Source organism: Balaenoptera ricei, chromosome 3 (genome assembly GCF_028023285.1).
Source record: "Balaenoptera ricei isolate mBalRic1 chromosome 3, mBalRic1.hap2, whole genome shotgun sequence".
Lineage (NCBI taxonomy): Eukaryota > Metazoa > Chordata > Mammalia > Artiodactyla > Balaenopteridae > Balaenoptera > Balaenoptera ricei.
The window spans coordinates 87,370,596-87,392,268 of NC_082641.1; the positions used below are offsets into that span (position 1 = coordinate 87,370,596).

Genomic DNA, 21,673 nt, shown 5'->3' on the forward strand with positions numbered 1-21,673 from the left:
ACGACAAAAGGAAGGGGAGTTCAAAAAGAAAAGCAATCTCCCCAGAAAGAGGAAATAAGTAAATTGTAATATGGGACTCCTGAGGGAGCTGAAATTTGAAAAGCAAGACATGATACATAAAGGAGATACAAAGGGAAAGAGCACCAGAAATCTACATAGGAATACTTTGAGCCTTTGGCTGAAGATGATATTCCATGAGACCTTTCTGAGAACAACTACTGAGAGACTGTATCCTGAATAGGAATTCTGGAGGTTTCAAACTTCTGGATACATTGGAGTTTATCCAGCCACTATGGAGAGAATTCACTGATCACTCTGGACATTTATTGAAATGACAGAAAGCCCTGTCCTTAGAAATACGACTACTCTCTTACTAGAGTAAGGCTACTTTAGAACTGTCCTAGTAAATTCTAAAAACAAAACTCAACAGGAATGATAAATTAACTGGCTGTAACAACAAAAATCATCATTCTTTAAAAGAAATCAACAGAATCTAGGCTCTGAACAATGTTAACATCCACAAGGACCAGGATATAATCACAAATTGATAGCCATATACAAAAGTAAGATGATGTGATCTATAGCTAAAAGGAAAAATAAGTTAAGAGAGATGTAGCAGTGTCACTGAAATTAGCAATCAGGAAAGTTAAAAGAATTATTATATGTAAGGTCAAAGATTCAAAGAAAAATATAGGCATCAAGAGGTAAGAGGTGGAAAAAATCACAACAGAAAAATTAAAAATATAAAAAAGAACCAAATGACTCTGCTTCCAACTATAAGGAGGTACATGTTACTAGACCAGCTCTCCTGCCATAAAAAATCAGAAAATGTTTTCAAACACTGGACAATAGGCAGTACAGGCTGTATTTTTCTTCCTGAAGGTAGAAAAATAAACAGGATGAATTTTATAATTACTTGTATAATTACCCCCAGATTGCTGAATGCCAGGAAGCACTTTCTTGATTCTAGTGTAGTAGGGGGAAAATAAATCAGATTCTCTCTATGCAGGCCTACCTCATTTTATTGCACCTAGGTTTATTGTGTTTTGAAGATATTGCCTTTCTTACAAATTGAAGTTTTGTAGCAAGTCTATTGGTGCCATTTTTCCAACAACCTTTGCTCACTTCATGTCTCTGTGTCACATTTAGGTAATTCCCATACTATTTCAAACTTTTTCATTTTATTTGTTATGGTGGTCTATGATCAGTGATCTTTGATGTTGCTGCTACATCTCACTGAAGGCTCAGATAATGGTTAACATTTTTTAGCAATAAAGGATATTTTAATAAAGGTATGTATATATTTTTTAGACATAATGCTATTTCACACTTTATAGACTATAGTATAGTGTAAACATAACTTTTACATGCACTGGGAAACCAAAAATTTTGTGAGACTCACTTTATCCCTGTATTCACTTTATTGCAGTGGTCTGGAAGTGAACCTGCAATATCAACAAGATATGCCTGTATTCAAAAGATAAAGATCATAGATATTCATAGGTGTAGAGGCAGCTGGAATATATGGGGCAAAAATACCCTATAAGATATTTTTATGCAACAAAAAGAGTTCCATCTCCAAAGAAGATATACAGATTGCCAACAAACACATGAAAGGATGCTCAACATCACTAATCATTAGAGAAGTGCAAATCAAAACTACAATGAGGTATCACCTCACACCAGTCAGAATGCCCGTTATCAAAAAATCTACAAACAATAAATGCTGGAAAGGGTGTGGAGAAAAGGGAACCCTCTTGCACTGTTGGTGGGAATGTAAATTGATACAGCCACTATGGAGAAGAGTATGGAGGTTCCTTAAAAAACTAAAAATAGAACTACCATATGACCCAGCAATCCCACTACTGGGCATATACCCTGAGAAAACCATAATTCAAAAAGAGTCATGTACCACAATGTTCATTGCAGCACTATTTACAATAGCCAGGACATGGAAGCAACCTAAATGTCCATCGACAGATGAATGGATAAAGAAGATGTGGCACATATAAACAATGGAATATTACTCAGCCATAAAAAGAAATGAAATTGAGTTATTTGTAGCGAGGTGGATGGACCTAGAGACTGTCATACAGAGTGAAGTAAGTCAGAAAGAGAAAAACAAATACTGTGTGCTAACACATATATATGGAATCTAAAAAAGAGAAAAAAAGGTTCTGAAGAACCTAGGGGCAGGACAGGAATAAAGACACAGACATAGAGAATGGACTTGAGGACACAGGAAGGAGGAAGGGTAAGCTGGGACGAAGTGAGAGAGAGAGTGGCATGGACATATATACACTACCAAGGGTAAAATAGCTAGTGGGAAGCAGCCACAGAGCACAGGGAGATCAGCTCGGTGCTTTGCGTCCACCTAGAGGGGTGGGATAGGGAGGGTGGGAGGGAGATGCAAGAGAGAGGAGATATGGGGATATATGTATATGTATAGCTGATTCACTTTGTTATACAGCAGAAACTAACACCATTGTAAAACAATTATACTCCAATAAAGATGTTAAAAAAAAAATAGTTCCAGAAATCTACATGGACTCCTCTTCAGTATTCAGCTATGCAACTATGTAGGATGACATTCCACAAGACTGGACAATGAACAACTGACTTATATCTGTAAGCTAAACAACAACCAAAATTCACACTGTGTAGGAAGACGTTTGAATTCAGACAAGGAAGGGTAGGAAGATGTTATTGAACACTTAGGGCTTTAAGGAGTCACCAGAAATGGTATACACACTTTTGAGCAGTGATAAACTATTCCTAGAGTAAACATAGTCTAAGAATGGATATGACAATTTATCAAAGGATCAAGCTAATCCAGAAATAACTTCCCACCAGAAAAAAAGATCAAAACTTTTAAAGGAAAGCAACAAATTTCAGATACTCAAAAACATAATACTTACAATGTCTGGCATTCAGTCAAAACGTACTAGTCATATGAAAAATCCAGGAAAATGTGATCCATAATAATTATCAGGTAGGAGAAACAGGTCCAGAAATCTGCAATTGGCAAAAAAAATTAAAAAATTAAAAACATATATTATAAATATGTTCAAGAATTTAAAGGAAAGCATAAACATAATGAAAACAAAAATACAATAAGGACAAAAAATGGAAATCTTAGAGATGAATATAAAATCCACTGAATAGGAATAATAACAGATTTTATGCAGTAGAAGAAAATAACAGTAGACTTGATGATAGGGTCTTTCTCATATATGGAATTAATGTTATAGATTCAATGAAGTGTCAATGCCAGTGGTCCTTGTATTGCTTTTCTTTGTGTTCTAATACATGGTTCTAAAAGAATAAATAATGGTTTGTAATTAACATATCTCATGGCAGTTGAATAATATTTTACAATTTTAAATAATTCACATATATATGTCTAAATGAAATATGTGTGATGATTGTTTTATCGTACAAATATATTTTAGAGATGGTAAAAATGGCAATATAATTTAGTGAATTTAGTGAATAATGTGACAAAATTAAAATATTTTGTCTTTTATGATGGTAATACATACGATTCAACTTCAAAATCCTAGTTTGTTTCTGAATCTAAGAATTGCTTCAAGAATTTTATAGACAACTTCACTGCAACTTCTTCAGCAAAGTTTATACCAAATTAATATCAATAAAATATAATCTAAGAACTATAATGACTAAAGAAAAGATGTATAATTTGGCATTACTTTCAATTGAACAAAAACTATGTGGAAGGGTTATTTACAAGAACATGTTTAATGATTTTGCTGAAATTGAGGTATAAATAATAATTATTATGAAATAATTATATAGTGATTTGTAAACTGTATATTTCTTTATTATTCAGTCAAACACAGTAGGATTATTGGGAGACATTTCTCCATAGATATCTCATATTTCTACACATCTTGCCAGCAGAGACATTGTCATTCTTTTATTCCAGACTACATTTTAAAGAATGTTTGTATAGCAAACAGACTTGGAAGATAGAGATAGTGTATTCTTCCAGTAAAGGGGCAGAATTTTGCTGTCCAGGTGATGACAATGTCTCTCTCAGATGCAAAGTTTGAACAGGTTTGCTTGCAGATCCCTTAAAAGATTGGGATTTCCTATGGTCAGGGTTTTACTCTTGTACTTCAAGACATTGTATGCCCAAGCATCATGTGGCCCTTATGTCACCAAGTGGAAATTGGGGCTCAATAAACTGGTGTAAAGGATATCACTCAGGCTACTGTATTGCTGTGAGTAATGAACTCCCTTGTCTCCAACTCAAGAGTCTCATGTCTTCTCCCACTGTCCATGACAGTAAGGCAGCCTTACTTGTTAGGTAGCAAGGAGAGTAAAATCTCCCACATTTAACAATTCTTAAAATTGCCTTTGTCAATAAGGTGGTTGTAAAACCTTTTACCAATGATCTCTGCTATTTTTATTCATATCTTTTTTGTCTTAGACATAAAAGAGAATCTGGATGGTTTCCTTTTTTATATTCTAAAAGAGTGTTCATATAGATGTACTAATTTATTAGATCCTCATTCATTCATTATTTCTTTTATGTATTCATTGGTCATTCTTTGAGTACATATTATGTGCCAGATTCTTTGTTAGGGCGGAAATAGAATTTTTTTCTAAAGTTTAGTAGGAAAAGATAAGAAATAATAATGAAAATTCAGTAGTATTTCAATGCATATTACCTAGGGAAATGAATCTCAACAAAGCAAATTTTTGTTAGAGGGGCTATGGACAACACATAAAGTTATTAATGGCATTTCAAAGTCAGATGCAAAATTTCCAACTGACTATACATAAAAATACCTAGATTTGTTTTTCTTAATTTAGAGTTTTAAGGGACAACACAACTTCTTTTTAACTTTTTATTTTATATTGGATTATAGTTGATTAACAATGCTGTGATAGTTTCAGGTGTACAGCAAAGTGATTCAGTTATACATATACATGTATCTGTTCTTTTTCAAACCTTTTCCCATTTAGGTTGTTACATAATATTAAGCAGAGTTCCCTGTGCTCTACAGTAGGTCCTTGTTGGTTATCCATTTTAAATATAGAAGCGTGTACATGTCAGTCCCAAACTCCCTAACTATGCCTTTCCCCCAACTTTCCCCCCAATAACCATAAGTTTGTTCTCTAAGTCTGTAAGTCTGTTTCTGTTTTGCAAATAAGTTCATTTGTATCATTTCTTTTTAGATTCTGCATATGTGATATCATATGATATTTCTCTTTCTCTGTGTGACTAACTTCACTGAATATGACAATCTCTAGGTTCATCCATGTTGCTGCAAATGGCATTATTTCATTCTTTTTAATGGCTGAGTAATGGGACAACAGAACTTTAAAAATTCTGGGAAGAACGGTGGTATTAGCACATTGTATAAAAATCACCATCTGATATACAATTAAATGGGAAAAATTAGCAATAGAACAGAAATGAAGAGTGACAGAAAATCATTCACATCATGTTATATGACAATTTAGATGATATTGAAAGGAAGTAAAATAAACTAAACCTTAATAAGTAACCCTTTTAAAACTTTTTTACCATTGCTTATAGACAAGGATTGTAGGATTGAAGGAGAATATGGTAGGCCAAGTAGTAGCATAATTTCACTTTTTTCTGCAATCTAGAATCCTCCAAGGTGGAGTGAAGCTTCCTCAGGGCATCAGAAGCGATGTAAACGTACATAGAAAGTTACAATATAAAACCAACAAATAGAGGAGTTTCATTCAAAAGAAACCTCACCAAAGTGAGTATTTATAGCCATCTTATGACAAAAACAATTATGGAGCAAATCATTCAGAGCTAACCTATCAATTTTATGTATCTGGTCCCACATGCAGACTTTTCAACAACTTCAGAGAGAAACTGCAGAGACAATGTTTTGTTTTTTTTTTTTGGAGGGACTGGTTCTTTATTTCAAAAAGACATTTATCAATGTTCAGTATCAAAACAGTTACACTATTGTTTTTTCTTTCTCCCAATCGGCCCCCAAAGAGACCACATCAAAGGGGAGTACATTTTAAGCCAATTAAGCTGTAGGATGCACACCTAACTGACCTCACTGAAACCTCACCAAAAAGAGGGGATTGGGTAGGGAAAGAAACTTTAAAAGATCAGCACACTGCCAGCCCAGACTGTAGAGAGCTCTCACAGCCAGATGGGGTGACCAGTGTGCCCCAACCCCAAAGAAGCAAAGTTTCAAAATAATATAAAATTTAAAAACAAATTTGTACATAAGCTATTCAAGATTTCTCCAGCACTAACTGATACAATGCACAATGAGATGGCACTTTTAGAGACAGCAGCTTCAGACCCAGAAAAGGGTGATGAGATGAGTTTCATATGGCTAAATCAGTGGTAAAACATAATTTTCTTTCCTTTCTTTCAAGGAGGCGGGAGAGCAAATAAGTGGTCACCTCAAAATAAGGGGCACATGATCCATTCTGTGAGCGGTTGGGAACAGGGTAGAGCTGGGACAAGGATTTGGTCTCAGAGGTCTCACCATCTTGATTTCATCTGGTCACTTCTGATGGAAAAAAAAGTTGCCCAAAGATACCGTAAAGCTGAAAACCTGAACAGAGCTTTTTTTTTTTTGGCTAACTCATTCTGGAATCACCTTTCTGGTTTGGCGGGTACTTTTTACAGAGCAATAAGGTTTCCCAAAATGGAGTCCTTCTCTGGGCTGTTTGGCTCTCAGTAAGGCATGCCCATACCTTTTCCCCTCCTCTACGGAGAGGGCAATATGCATTAAGCTGAAAAATTACCTTCCAAAAGTGAGAAAGGGATTAGACTGCTGCTTCAAAACTATGGAATTATCTGGAATGTTTTACAAATGGCTGCTACATCAACAACAACAGAAAAGGTAATTACAAAATGTGTCCATCACAACATGCTTTTAAAGACACTTGGCATTGTGCTCACGTTCCCTTAAACGTTGTTCCCAAAGGTGCTCAGCCTCTAGCCCAAATGGACTCTCTGGGGAGAGGCAGAGACAGTTTGGCGAAAAGGACACAGGGGTGGGGGTGGGAGAGGTGGCGAAAGGAGAAAGCAGCCTTCCAGTTAAAGATCAGCCCTCAGTTTAAAGGTCAGCTTCGGGCAGGCTGGCCTCAGCGGAGTCGGGGTCAGAGGGAGGAGCAGCGGCAGGATGGGACTGGGGTGTGCTCTACATCTCATTCAGGTCAAGCAGAGTCTGGTCCAGCGTCCTTTGTGTACAGAGGTGCTCCTCTTTGGTGCATTTCAGTTTATCTTCCAAATCATCAATTGTCTTTTCCAGCTTGGCTACCGATCTCTCAGCAAACTTAGCACGGGTCTCTGCCTCCTTGAGTTTATCAGTGAGAATCTTTATCTCTTCCTCATATTTGTCTTCTTTTTGAGAGTACTTTTCTTCAGCAGCACTCAGACACTTCAGGTTCTGGTCCATCAGTCTGATCTGCTCATCCATCTCTCGGCAACGGGACTCTGCCAGCTCAGCTCGCTCCTCTGTGCGTTCCAAGTCTCCCTCAATAATCACCAACTTACGAGCCACCTCTTCATACTTCCTATCTGCCTCTTCTGCAATGTGCTTAGCTTCTTTGAGTTGGATTTCCTGGAGTTCCATTTTTTCTTCATCTTTTAAGGCTCGGTTTTCAATAACCTTCATACCTCTCTCACTCTCATCAGCAGCTTTCTCAGCTTCCTCCAGCTTTTGCAGGGCAGTGGCCAGGCGCTCTTGAGCGCGGTCCAGCTCCTCTTCAACCAGCTGGATCCTACGGTTCAAGGAGGCCACCTCAGCCTCAGCCTGTTCCCGGGCCCGCCTTTCTCCCTCCACTTCCCGCTGGAGGCGCTCGGCCCTCTCCTCTGCATCATCGGCCTGCTGCTGCAGAACCTGGATCTTGCGCTTCACCGCCTCGATGGTGGTGATCCCAGCCATGGTCCCCACCCAGCCCCTGCTTGCCTTTGGGTTCCTGCCTCCTCCGCTCGGCGTTGCAGCCGCTTCTCACCCCTACTTCCGCCTGCCGAGACAATGTTAATGAAACCATACATCTAGGTGCCCCCATCCCAGTCCGGAAACTGATGAAAGTGATAATTCAGGAGGGCAAAAAGAAATAAAACGAGTGAATTAATTTCCTCATTTGACTTGGGAGGACTTAATGCTGAGTTTTGTACTTTTGTGTTGGTTAAATAAAAATAAATTTTAAAAAATTATTTGGAACTATAAATGTAACTACTAATAGAAATTAAAGTTCATGTAGCCAAATATGGTAACCTCTGGCTACTAAACATTTAAAATATGAGAAAGGAATTTTTTATATTACTCAAGGTTAATTCATTTAAATTTAAATAGCTACCTATGGCTACTAGCTACCATGTAGAACAGTGCCTGTATAGACCCAATAAGAACCCTTCCTCCTAGAGCTTCCTTTCTAGTGGTGAAAAAAGAAAAACAGACAAGAAATGTGTAAGCAATCACGTGAAGTAATAAGATAATTTCAGATTGTGATGAGTGTCATGAGTAAAATAAATAATGTTTTAGAATGTAGCATGTGTTTGTGTGTTGGCAGACACTCTAGATAGAGTGACAAAGAAAAGAGCCGGAATTTATATTTAAGCTAAAAGACAACTATGAATGGTAGATACATAATTTTCCAGTCTCTCTTAGCCCAAGCTTAGACAGACGATAGTTCATGCTCAGATTTATTTGATTCCTCTGACGTGGTTCCAGTTTTGCTGATCCTCTCCTGCTCGTCCTGTGTTCATTATTTACAAGTGACATCTGCAACTGAGTGGGTGGCTTTAATGTACTGAGACCGTTATAATTATCCATAATATTCTCATTTTCTTACCATTGGTAGTTCTTTTGGTTTGTTCTTAAAACAGAGTTTTGAATATGGTCTTTTAAGAAAGTTTGTAATTTCTAAGTTCCCCTGTCTTATCAGGTGTTTTTAAATTTTCCAGATTTGCACAGAGCTGGCCTTCTCTTTTCTCAGTTTTCAGTGATGGTGTTCTATGATAAGGGAGGAAGGGAGGGAGGGAGGGAAGAAGGAAAACTTTAATCTTTAGAAATAATTCTCTAAATTTGCATGGAAAAAGCATTTTCATTTTTGCAGAAACTAACTTTCAGAAACCATTAAATATCCCACTTAACTTCTTGACATCACATGCAAAGAGATATTCATGCGTATTCGTTAGATAGCCAGTAGTTTGTATACTACTTGGTATTAATCATGGAAGTATACCCAAGGAAGTGTTGGATCTCAGGAAGAGCTGAATTTCACTCAACTCAAATAGATGTAAAAAGTCTTTTCAAAGGAAGTTGTTAGGCTTAAACTTAAGAGGAATATAATAAGCAGATTGTGTTGTGAAGAAAACAAAAGCACAAAAATAAGGTAAAAATTAGGAACTAAAAGTCTATTACTATAGCTTGCAGATATAATAAAATTTTAACATTATTTGTAACACAACTACAATTTTATAGATAATGAGATACTTCATAAAACATCTGTCTGCAAGTTCAACATAAACTTTATAATCTTATAAGGGAAAACTATAATACATTAATCTGAAAATGGCTTCTTAATTATGTTGGGGACTAAAATCTATTATTTTACTCTCTAAACAAATTGTACATTGAATCTAAGAGAAATATGCAATTTTATTGTAATGAAATCCATGGTATAATGAGGATTTTGTTATTGATTTTACAGTTTACCTGTTAACCAGGGTAATATTGACAATTTGGAAATCTCTCATGAAATATAAATCTGTAAATATTTTAAAAGGATACAAAACTGAGAAATCTTACATGTTGAAGCTAAAATAGAATTTATTGTTTCATACATTGGTAAATTCCATAGTTGATAATTCTACTAAACGATTATGTTCTAGAAAAGGACTAAATTGAATCATGGCACATAACAGATGAGTATCATTTTTAATAGAATCAAAATTAAAACTAAGAGTTAGAACAATTGAGTTGTTTTGTAAACTCTTTTTTGGTGGATCAGGGATTAACTCTGCAAGTAGTTTTTAAATAATTAATCAGCACAGCTGCATTCTTTTACAGTCTAGAGACAGAGGGTGTAACACACAAAAAAAATTGTTCTTAAAATTAGTAGCTTTATTTGTTTTAGTATTTTATTGAATTTTCAAATAATAATTATGTAATAACATATCAAATCAAGCAAATCCATTTAGCTGCAATACACCCTTAATTTCAAATAATCAGCATACTTGTCAAACAACATAACTAAGGGCTTGGATTAGTTGCTACTATCATAAAGTCCTTCCATAAGCATGAAAGGGAAGAGTAGCAGTCAACTCTGCCCAAGAGAACAGAGAAAAATGCCTAGGATGTTTAACTTATAATAGGACTTTTTTTTCCAATAAAATAGTTTGTTACTTAGTACTTTTAGTTATATATTCAGTTATTTGGTTAATGCATTATTTGTCACCGAATTTTGCTTTGACTCAGAAAACTACCAAATAAAAAGGAGCATTTGAGAAACAAAGTATCATATTCTACTCTTAAAATATAATTTCTAAAAAATATATATATATATATATAATTTCTTATTTCAAAGAAATGTCACCTTAGCAAAATGTCATTGGCAAGAAATTTTTTACATACTGTATAAAATTCTCTAGTCTGCAGTTTATCATTTACCCCCTTTACCATTTTATTTTCTTTTTGGACTGTAGATTGAAATATATAAGTATATAAATTTAATAAAATAGTCAAGCTTCCAGAGTTCTTAATATAGACTTCACAAAAACATTAGAGTGAATATATTTTTTTAAAGTTCTAGTATGCATCATTTTAGTAATATCAGAAGCCTTCTTTTTAATATTGTAAGGAAAAAGCAGTGTCAGTTCAGAAGGGAAACTGAGTTCCATAATATTCTGTGCAGTGGTGATGACAATTAGTAATCAACATTAAGGATCCATGAGTATTCAACACTGCATTCAATACTTGAAGACTGAGGATTGATCAAAATTTTAACAGTGCTGTATAGTAATGCACAGCCCTTGATTGTATTTGCATTCAAATGTAAACAATATTTATACCTTATTATCTCTTGCTTAATTATAAAATTGTGATACATGTAGAAGTCCAGACTGCATAGTCTCTATATTCTGAAAGACTTAACAAAAGTCTGGCATAATTTGGTATAAATCCTATTAACGATTAGTGAAAAATCCTAGTAAATATTATCTACTCACATGCAATATTAGTAAATGGCAATTTGATGCTCATTTGAAATGTATTTTCTTAACTAGATAGTATATGAAGTAAATATTTCCTTACCCTAAGCATTCTCAGATTAAGGAAGGGGAAACGCTATTTTTACTGATATGAGGAAGAAGTTTTCATTTCTATTTTTTCAATGAGTTATTGCTAGTGGGACAAAATTGAAAATATTTTTTTTAATCAATACACAATATTGTTAAATGTTTTTCCTTTCTATGTATTTTAATTTAAAAGATTTTAAAGTAGGAATATTTATTGATTTCATTAGGAATAAAATGCTGCGTGTTGAAATTTAATTTTATTACCTTAGCAAACTATGTCTATGAGCATTAAGTCCCCCAGTTACAATAGTGGCACCCTGGAGTTGATATCTACTTTTGTATACCCCTTTAAATAGTAAAAGTTTTTGAGGGAGTGTTGGGAGAAGTTTTTCATGGTGTTTTTAGATGTCTTGTGATAATGTTTGTCCCTGACTGCTATGTTTGCTATACTAACATCCTTGGAAAATAAAGCTAGTGTCTTCCCCCTGGGCAGAGGACATAGTTGTTTCCAAATCAGTGCAATAAAGATATTGTCTCCCTCTGGGACAGAAGTTGGGCATGTTTGCTAGCAGCCCCATATAAGACTGGGGAGTTTCCTAAATTTGGGGCTTCTCAGCTGTGACACAAAACTACTGAGGGTATATCATCTATCTGGGCCAAACTCTACATCATCCTCATGATACTTGGAGGACAAAAAAAGCCCATGCAAAATTGGAACTCATGCTTCCTTCTTTGCCATAATAAACATTTATTTCTAACCCCGGAGTCTATTTGCTCTGCCATAATTTATGAAACTGTGGCAGGTTAACTTGTTAGCTTGTAGGCAGGATAGAGTCTTAAACTCTATGCAGTTCTTGACAGAAAGGTGTGTTAGTTATCTATTCCTACATAAGAATTGACCCCAAATCTTAGTGATTTAAAATGATATTAAACGTTTATTATCTCTCATAATTTCTAGAATTCAGATAAACTGGGCAGTTCTGGCACAGTTCTTCATATAAAGTTACAGTCAAGCTGTAAAATAAGATGGCAGTCATCTGAAAGTTTCACTGTGGCTGCAGGATTTGCTTCCTAGTTGGCTCACTCAGATGGCTGGCAAGTTAATTTAATCATGGGACCTCAGATTATTCCTACGTGACCATCTCCACGGGGTACTAGAGGGTCCTCAAGACGTGGTCACTGGCTTCTTCCAAGAGAAAAAGCCAAGAGATGAAAGCGGCAGCCACACATCTACAATTTGGTCATATAGTTCAGCACTATTCAGTCTAGACAGAATTACACAAGTGTGATAATACCAGAAGGCAAGGATTTTGGGGGACCATTTTGCAGGCTGAATACCATAGAAGATATCACTAGGATTTTGTGTTCTCCTTCCAGGATGCCTGTGACATTTTTTTTTTCCTAATAGTATTTGAGATACTCCAGGATAATGGAGATTTTAGAAATTTTTCTATATGTTTGTAGTTTATAATCAAGAACAACTAATGCTATTAATTTAGCTTTATCTTTTCCTTTGATGATAGAAGATCCTGGAAGTCAAACTCAGGACTAGTTTTTTTTTTTTTTTTTTTTAATTAATTAATTTATTTATTTATTTATTTATGGCTGTGTTGGGTCTTCGTTTCTGTGCGAGGGCTTCCTCTAGTTGCGGCAAGTGCGGGCCACTCTTCATCGCGGTGCGCGGGCCTCTCACTATCGCGGCCTCTCTTGTTGCAGAGCACAGGTTCCAGACGCGCAGGCTCAGTAATTGTGGCTCACGGGCCTAGTTGCTCCGCGGCATGTGGGATGTTCCCAGAACAGGGTTCGAACCCGTGTCCCCTGCATTGGCAGGCAGATTCTAAACCACTGCGCCACCAGGGAAGCCCCAGGACTAGTTTCAAATCCAGATTTTAAAGGAAGATACCTGAACTGAAAGTATGGGAAGAATATTCAGTGAGCATATAAACAGCCAAACATATCAAGGTAAAGTTTGATAATCCAAGAATAAATTGATAAATCAATTATACAAACAGCTAAATTATCTCAAAAAATAAATATAACAAGATTAGCTTTAGGCTTCTCAATGTCAGCCAAAAATTCTGGGACATACTTATAAAGTTCTAAGGGTAAAAGATTGTATACACTGTCAAAAAACATAAGTGAGGGCAAAATTATTTTTGATTTTTTTAAAAATCATTTTGAACATTTACATCACAAAACACTGTTTTGTACTTCTGAAAAAGGTTCTTTATTAGGTAATCTTCCAAATGAAAAATCAATCTATCTATCAGAATAAATGACTTAAGTTTGGGTAGTATAGTTGTACACATTGTCAATAGCAGTTAAAAAGGTAAATCAACTGAAGACTTTTCAGCTATGCAACTGTATAGGATGGTACTCCACGAGACTGGAGAGTGAACAACTACCTCGGATTGTAAGCCAAACAATAACCACAACTCACATGGTATAGAAAGATATTTGAATTCAGACAAAGTAGAGAGGAAGTAGGGACTTAATATCTTGATATTATGCACATGTTGAAACTATACAACAGGAATTTTAAAAACAATGATTACTATGCTGAAGGCTCCAATGAATAAGATGGCAATATGTATTAACATATAAGGAATTTCATCAGAGGGATGAAAATATGAAAAAAATACCAAGTGGCTATACTAAAATGCTTTTGATGAACTCTTCAGTTGTCACAACGCAGCCAAGCAAAGAGTCAGTGACCTTATATGTTATTAGAAATTATGCAAGCTTAACACAAAGAAGCAAAATTTTGAGAGAAAAAAAATGAAACAGAACATCCAGGAGCTATAAGACAATATAAATACTCTAACATAAAAGTAATTTGAATTCCAGAGAAAGAAGTGAGAATGGGACTGAAGAAATATTTTTAAAAAATAACAGCTGAGAATTTTCAAAAATAATAAAAGACAACAAAATACACATCCAAGAAACTCAGAGATGTTTAGAATACATGTTTAAAAGAAAAGGAAGGAAAGAAGGAAACAGGGAGGGAGGGAGGAAGGGGAGGAAAAAGAAAGAAGGAAAGAAAAAATACCAATTAGTAAGACGTTTACAAAATAAATTATTGTATTAGTGTAGTTTACAGTCTATTTCTTGTTCCTCATTGTCTAAGCTTATGGTGGGATTGGACCTCCCTGTGCCCATGCAGTTTATTTAGCACCACCGTAAGTGTCAGCATACATTACCTGGGTTACTTCTGGGCTGAAATCTTAAGAGCTAAAGTATATTTCGCTACACTGTTTTGCACTGCATTGTACTGACTTTCAGCAAGTCTTCAGTTAGTAGCTTCTTAGTCAAAGTCCAACAGAGAAGAAAAGGAGCAGAGTCCACAAGAAATCTGTGACATTTCATAAGAAATAAAGAAGTATTTGTTGGTTTACACCAAAGTGACTTGGAGTTCTTTATTATTGAATGGTTATTTGCTCTATCTTGACATATATTTTATAATCAGAAACTCAAAAAGTGTATTTCTATTTAAAAGTATAATGTTCATCTATATATTGAATATATATGTATATTTCTAATTATATATATAATTAGAAAAATCTAGGCCATTATTTGGGAATGAATATTATTACAGATTAGTGTACAAAATATGAAACAGTGAGAGAAAGCTCAGGATAGAGAGAAATGTTCTATTTGCTATGAGGAAAAAATGTTTTCTGATAATGTGGTAAAGCTGCAGATTGTTTGCCTTATAGTCACATAGCTTGGATTAGAGCAAGTACTTAGTATTATTATTTAATCTGTTAAATCTAATTTCAAAGTTTCTCATAGAATACCCTGGGAGACTGAATAATGTGAAACAGTGTTATCCCTTACAATAAAGGGTGTCCTTGAATATACACGACTTTGGAAATGAGGCAAGATGCTGGGCATTTAGTATTTTTGAGCCTAAATAAGAAAGAATACAAAGTACTAATAAACAGTGGTACTTCTTTTTACATTATGTCCAAAACACTAACTTTAAAAACTCAGACTTTATTTTCATATTTTCCTAAATAACAATTTCTGAAGTTTCTTTATCTTTTTAAACAGACTTTTGATATCTCCACAAAGTACCTGCAGAGAAAAGCTACTAGCTTGAAATAATTATTATATATGTTAAATTTCTTTTAAATTAAAAAAAATGATTACCAAACTTTAAGCTAGATTACTTGGTAAATATAAATTTCTAAACATTTACTTTTAGATACAAAGCAATTGTATAAAACAATATTTAATACTTTAACTCAGGAAAGAACCTGTTATTTTATCTCACAAAAATATATATAAGGCAGCACCACAGTAAAGTGGAAAACTGGAAGAATGGCTTCAGTTTTGTTTTGTTCTGTTTTTTTAACACAGGGAAAATTGTATTGAAAACATTGAGAATTCAGTTGATGGTTGTTAAAATATTTATTGTCTGTAATTAAAATATTTAACTTATTTCAAAACAACAAAATGTGTTGTAATATTATGCTATTAAGATTTAATTAACTTATTACTGAACTATAAAGCTCATTTGGAAATATTCAGATTTGTTTTTGTACTATCTTTATCTTTTTAATTTTTTTTCTCTTTTTTTTAACATTTTTATTGGAGTATAATTGCTTTACAATTGTGTGTTAGTTTCGGCTTTATAACAAAGTGAATCAGTTATACATATACATATATCCCCATATCTCTTCCCTCTTGCGTCTCCCTCCCTCCCACCCTCCCTATCCCACACTTCTAGGTGGTCACAAAGCACCAAGCTGATTTCCCTGTGCTATGCAGCTGTTTCCCACTAGCTATCTATTTTACATTTGGTAGTGTATATATGTCCATGCCACTCTCTCACTTTGTCCCAGCTTACCCTTCCCCGTCCCCGTATCTTCAAGTCCGTTCTCTAGTAGGTCTGCATCTTTTTGCCCATCTTGCCCCTAGGTTTTTCATGACCATTTTCTTTTTTGTTTTTTTAGATTCCATATATATGTGTTAGCATACGGTATTTGTTTTTCTCTTTCTGACTTACTTCACTCTGTATGACAGACTCTAGGTCCATCCACCTCACTACAAATAACTCAATTTTGTTTCTTTTTATGGCTGAGTAATATTCCATTGTATATATGTGCCACATCTTCTTTATCCATTCATCTGTCGATGGACACTTAGGTTACTTCCATGTCCTGGCTATTGTAAATAGAACTGCAATGAACATTGTGGTACATGACTCTTTTTGAATTATGGTTTTCTCAGGGTATATGCCCAGTAGTGGGATTGCTGGGTCATATGGTAGTTCTATTTTTAGTTTTTTAAGGAACCTCCATACTCTTCTCCATAGTGGCTGTATCAGTGTACATTCCCACCAACAGTGCAAGAGGGTTCCCTTTTCTCCACACCCTCTTTAGCATTTATTGTTTGTAGATTTTTTGATGATGGGCATTCTGACCGGTGTGAGATGATATCTCATTGTAGTTTTGATTTGCATTTCTCTAATGATTAATGATGTTGAGCATTCTTTCATGTGTCTGTTGGCAATCTGTATATCTTCTTTGGAGAAATGTCTATTTAGGTCTTCTGCCCATTTTTGGATTGGGTTGTTTTTTTTTTGATATTGAGCTGCATGAGCTGCTTATAAATTTTGGAGATTAATCCTTTATCAGTTGCTTCATTTGCAAATATTTTCTCCCATTCTGAGGGTTGTCTTTTTGCCTTGTTTATGGTTTCCTTTGCTGTGCAAAAGCTTTTAAGTTTCATTAGGTCTCATTTTTTTATTTTTGTTTTTATTTCCATTACTCTAGGAGGTGGGTCAAAAAGGATCTTGCTGTGATTTAGGTCATAGAGTGTTCTGCCTATGTTTCCTCGAAGAGTTTGATAGTGTCTGGCCTTACATTTAGGTCTTTAATCCATTTTGAGTTTATTTTTGTGTATGGTGTTAAGGAGTGTTCTAATTTTATTCTTTTATATGTAGCTGTCCAGTTTTCCCAGCACCACTTATTGAAGAGGCTGTCTTTTCTCCACTGTATATTCTTGCCTCCTTCATCAAAGATAAGGTGACTATATGTGCATGGGTTTATCTCTGGGCTTTCTATCCTGTTGCATTGATCTATATTTCTGTTTTTGTACCAGTACCATACTCTCTTGATTACTGTAGCTTTGTAGTATAGTCTGAAGTCCGGGAGCCTGATTCCTCCAGCTCCGTTTTTCTTTCTCAAAATTGCTTTGCCTATTCAGGGTCTTTTGTGTTTCCATACAAATTGTGAAATTTTTTGTTCTAGTTCTGTGAAAAATGCCAGTGGTAGTTAGATAGGGATTGCATTGAATCTGTAGATTGTTTTGGGTAGTACAGTCATTTTCACAATGTTGATTCTTCCAATCCAAGAACATGGTATATCTCTCCATCTATTTGTATCATCTTTAATTTCTTTCATCACTCTCTTATAATTTTCTGCATACAGGTCTTTTGTCTCCTTTGGTAGGTTTATTCCTAGATGTTTGATTCTTTTTGTTGCAATGGTAAATGGGAGTGTTTTCTTAATTTCACTTTCAGATTTTTCATCATTAGTGTATAGAATGCAAGAGATTTCTGTGCATTAATTTTGTATCCTGCTACTTTACCAAATTCATTGATTAGCTCTAGTAGTTTTCTGGTAGCATCTTTAGGATTCTCTATGTATAGTATCATGTCATCTGCAAACAGTGACAGCTTTACTTCTTCTTCTCTGATTTGGATTCCTTTTATTTCTTTTTCTTCTCTGATTGCTGTGGCTAAAACTTCCAAAACTATGTTGAATAATAGTGGTGAGAGTGGGCAACCTTGTCTTGTTCCTGATCTTAGTGGAAATGGTTTCAGTTTTTCACCATCGAGGACAATGTTGGCTGTGGGTTTGTCATATATGGCCTTTATTATGTTGAGGAAAGTTCCCTCTATGCCTACTTTCTGGAGGGTTTTTATCATAAATCAGTGTTGAATTTTGTCGAAAGCTTTCTCTGCATCTATTGAGATGATCATTTGGTTTTTATCCTTCTATTTGTTAATATGGTGTATCACATTGATTGATTTTCTTATATTGAAGAATCCTTGCATTCCTGGGAGAAACCCCACTTGATCATGGTGTATGATCCTTTTAATATGCTGTTGGATTCTTTTTGCTAGTATTTTGTTGAGGATTTTTGTATCTATGTTCATCGGTGATATTGGCCTGTAGTTTTCTTTCTTTGTGACATCTTGTTTTTGTACTATCTTAAAGCAACATAATAATACTGGTTATTTTTCCCAATGAAAAATATCATTTATTTATTCATTGGAATATTTATTTCATGTGAGGCATTTGTATATCTAAAGATAGGCAGGCAAAGAGAATCTTTTTTGGTCAAGTATAAGTGCTTCCCAGCGAAGAAGTAGATCGAAAAGGAAAACATTTTCTATTGAAAGCTGAACAGGATCAAATTTCTTTACTCAATGCACAAAGCTAACTTGAAAGACTGGCTTTGCAGCAAATGTTTAACTGCAGTGAAATCCATGCCTACCTCTAGTACCCTAATTGGAAATTCCAACATAATTCACCTAGAAGATATTCCACACACTAATCCTATAGCAGTATTTCATTAAAATTCGGCACTCCATAATTTCATTAAATGTTCATCATTCTGAGTGTAAACTTCTTCAGAATGCTCTTTTCTTATAAAGGAAGCTAGAAAGAAATTTGGATTTAAGAATAGAAATCTTACATTGATAAGAAAATATCTATTAGCTACAGATAAAATAGTCATGTTTTACCACCAAATAATGAAATACCACCATGAAAACCTAAAAACATAATAAGGATAATAAAAAGAAGTGTTCATAAAGAGAACCTTCATCAGCATTATAGTAAATGGCATCTAAGCAAATCTAAGCTTAATATCATAGTGATGAAAATAAAGAAAGAACTATTACAATGAAGACTTTCTATCAGGCAGGTCATATAAAAATGAAAATAACAATGTGGATTGTTGTTATGTTGAAGGAAGGGGCCTCTGCCAGGACTTATTGAATGTAGAAAATAGACAAGGGGTCCTGCAGCCCCTGCTTACCAGGTGGGCAGATGATTATCCAACCCAGCATCACATAGTTAAGTTGTACTGAGTCCATGTGAAAACACAGGAGGATAGTGCTAAGGACTCCACCTGCACCACAGGCAAATTTTCATTCATCTGTTCACTCATGCATTCATTCAGCACAATTTTATTATGTAGCTAGTATATGCTGGACACTGTCCTAGATATTGTAGGTATAAAGATGAATAAAACAATGTTCTATGCTCTCAAAGGATCAAAATCTAATAAAGGTACACAAATAGATGAAAAAAAATGATGCAACAGAACATTGCCAGTGCTCAGATAGAAGTTGTGGAGTCAGTTCTGCCTTAAACTTGAATAACTTTTTGAAGAATTCCCCTCCAATTAAGCAAAGTAATATTTCCTACATCCCCTGTTACATGTCAAGACAGAATCTCGGGGATGATTCTAATATATAAATTAACAGAATACACATAATTAAGTGACAAATTGTCTGGCATGCACAATATTTCCTGAGGAAATATATAGGAGGGGGGATAATGAGGACTGGAGTACTAAGATATCAAGTCAGAGGCAAAACAGAATTAAAAATAGAGATGAGAAAAGGATCTATAGTTAAATATAGATACATTGAATATATACCGTAACTAGATGATAGGTTTGATAGAAACCAATATGTTCTGTGGCATATCTGATCCATGCAAAATCTTTCTAATGATGTTCCATCATATCTTCCTTTTAAATGGTTCTTCAATCAAAACTTGGCATATTCATTTTTATTTTTCTTGTTGGTTCTTTTTACTCAGTTCTTCATTGTTTTTAGATCTTTTCACATATTTACCTTGGTTACTTTAAAGTTCCTCTGTGATAGTTTTAATATATGAGTGCCTAAATCTTATTATTTTGAATATTTATTCCTTGAAATGGGAGTGTGTGTGTGTGTGTGTGTGTGTGAGAGAGAGAGAGAGAGAGAGATAATCTTGTTTGAATATAGACATTGTATGTAGAAGAAGAGAAAGACCAAAGTCAATATTTATACCTGAAAGGGGCAATCTCATCTCCTATCAGACCATTATTGTGGGAGGTTGAGTTGAACCAATCAGATGTTGGTGGATTTCCATTTTTCCATTTCTGTCTTTATTTATGCACCACAGGCTCCGGTTCCTTCAGGCAAGACCTAATGTTACCTTGTGCTTAGAATGTGGTTTGCAATTCTGGATGGTTTTTCTCATTGTTCTTATTCCACCTTCAGTTTTTAGCAGTTCCTGCACACCTCTGCCACTGTTGGGGGCATCTCTCACCACACCCCTCCCCTAGTGGTAGACTGCTTTTCTTGTTGGTGGGAGCTATGAGGCTTCTGTTTTCCTGGTACAACTTCAGTCTTATTTAGAGACCTATGAACCAGAGTGCTCACTCTTCTCCTAATGGCAACCAATCTCTTCTCTGTGTCTGTTGCATTCCTGGGCAGAAGAATTTCTTGACCATATCCTCATAAGAGATGACCTCTTCTTCTTATGAGTAGGGAAGGGCTCCTTGATCCTCCTCAGGAGTAGAGGATTTCTGCTTTTACCCCTCCCCGTGAAGCAGTGAATCTTTGCCTTGACCACGGAAGTGAAAGTATTTGCTGCCCCTCCACCAATGACTTTAAGCTTTCATATTTGAGTAGGTCTAGGGAAGCAGATGATGATCAGTGCCTACCTTCAGTGCCAGCTGACCACTTCCGGCCTACTGAGCTCCCAAAGCAACTCTCACTGTTTCCTGCCCTGCCTCCAATCTTTGTTATCAGTACCTGTCACAGGACTGGGAAGAGAGTTTGTGAGTGCAGGCATTCTTATGTCTTGGGCTCCCGTCTATTCAAAGTGAACATGTTAACCTATACCAAGGCTTTAAGAATTTGTTAAAATTTTGGCTGATTTCTTTTTACCTGCTTGTATGGTGACCACCTCTTCCTCCAGTGACATGCCAAAGTAAATAAAATGTATCTCATCATTCCTTTTGGTCATTCTTTGTAATTCAATTTACTTAGTTACCTTGTAGCTGTAGCACTATGATGGTTTCAGGAAAAATTATGACTTTTTTCCCAAATACCTGGCTTTTTTCTTGTTTTTACAGGGTAAATGACATTCTCACACTGTTTTCTACATCCTAATAAGAAAAAGAGTTCTAATGTTTTCTTCTGAATTATCAATTTAAATTTTCTTGCTGTTTCTCTAAGAAGAAAGGATATTGAAGATTTGCCTAATGATTATTCAGTATTTTATATTCCTTCGATGTTTGGCCAAAATTTAGTATTAATCAAACTTTTCGTTAACAATATTACTGGTTTTCTAGAAATTAATATAATGAAAT

At 35.1% G+C, this 21,673-nt stretch overlaps 1 protein-coding gene across 2 annotated transcripts; it reads right to left on the reverse strand.

Annotated features, from left to right (window-relative positions):
• Positions 1-6,942: 6,942 nt before the first annotated feature.
• On the reverse strand, positions 6,943-7,993 carry LOC132362413 (tropomyosin alpha-3 chain-like). Of its 2 annotated transcripts, XM_059916855.1 has the most exons (2): positions 7,794-7,861; positions 6,943-7,659 (listed from the first exon to the last, which is right to left on the reverse strand). In XM_059916855.1, exons 1-2 carry the CDS (start codon positions 7,859-7,861, stop codon positions 7,179-7,181), a joined length of 549 nt encoding a protein of 182 aa, XP_059772838.1. In that variant the 3' UTR covers positions 6,943-7,178. The 2 variants fall into 2 exon arrangements, with proteins under 2 accessions (XP_059772838.1, XP_059772837.1); XM_059916854.1 differs by having other exon boundaries at positions 6,963-7,993.
• Positions 7,994-21,673: the final 13,680 nt, after the last annotated feature.

What these genes read in the sequence shown, in the direction of transcription:
- LOC132362413 (XM_059916854.1), bottom strand. Translation starts at nt 7,925, where the DNA reads ATGGCTGGGATCACCACCATCGAGGCGGTGAAGCGCAAGATCCAGGTT.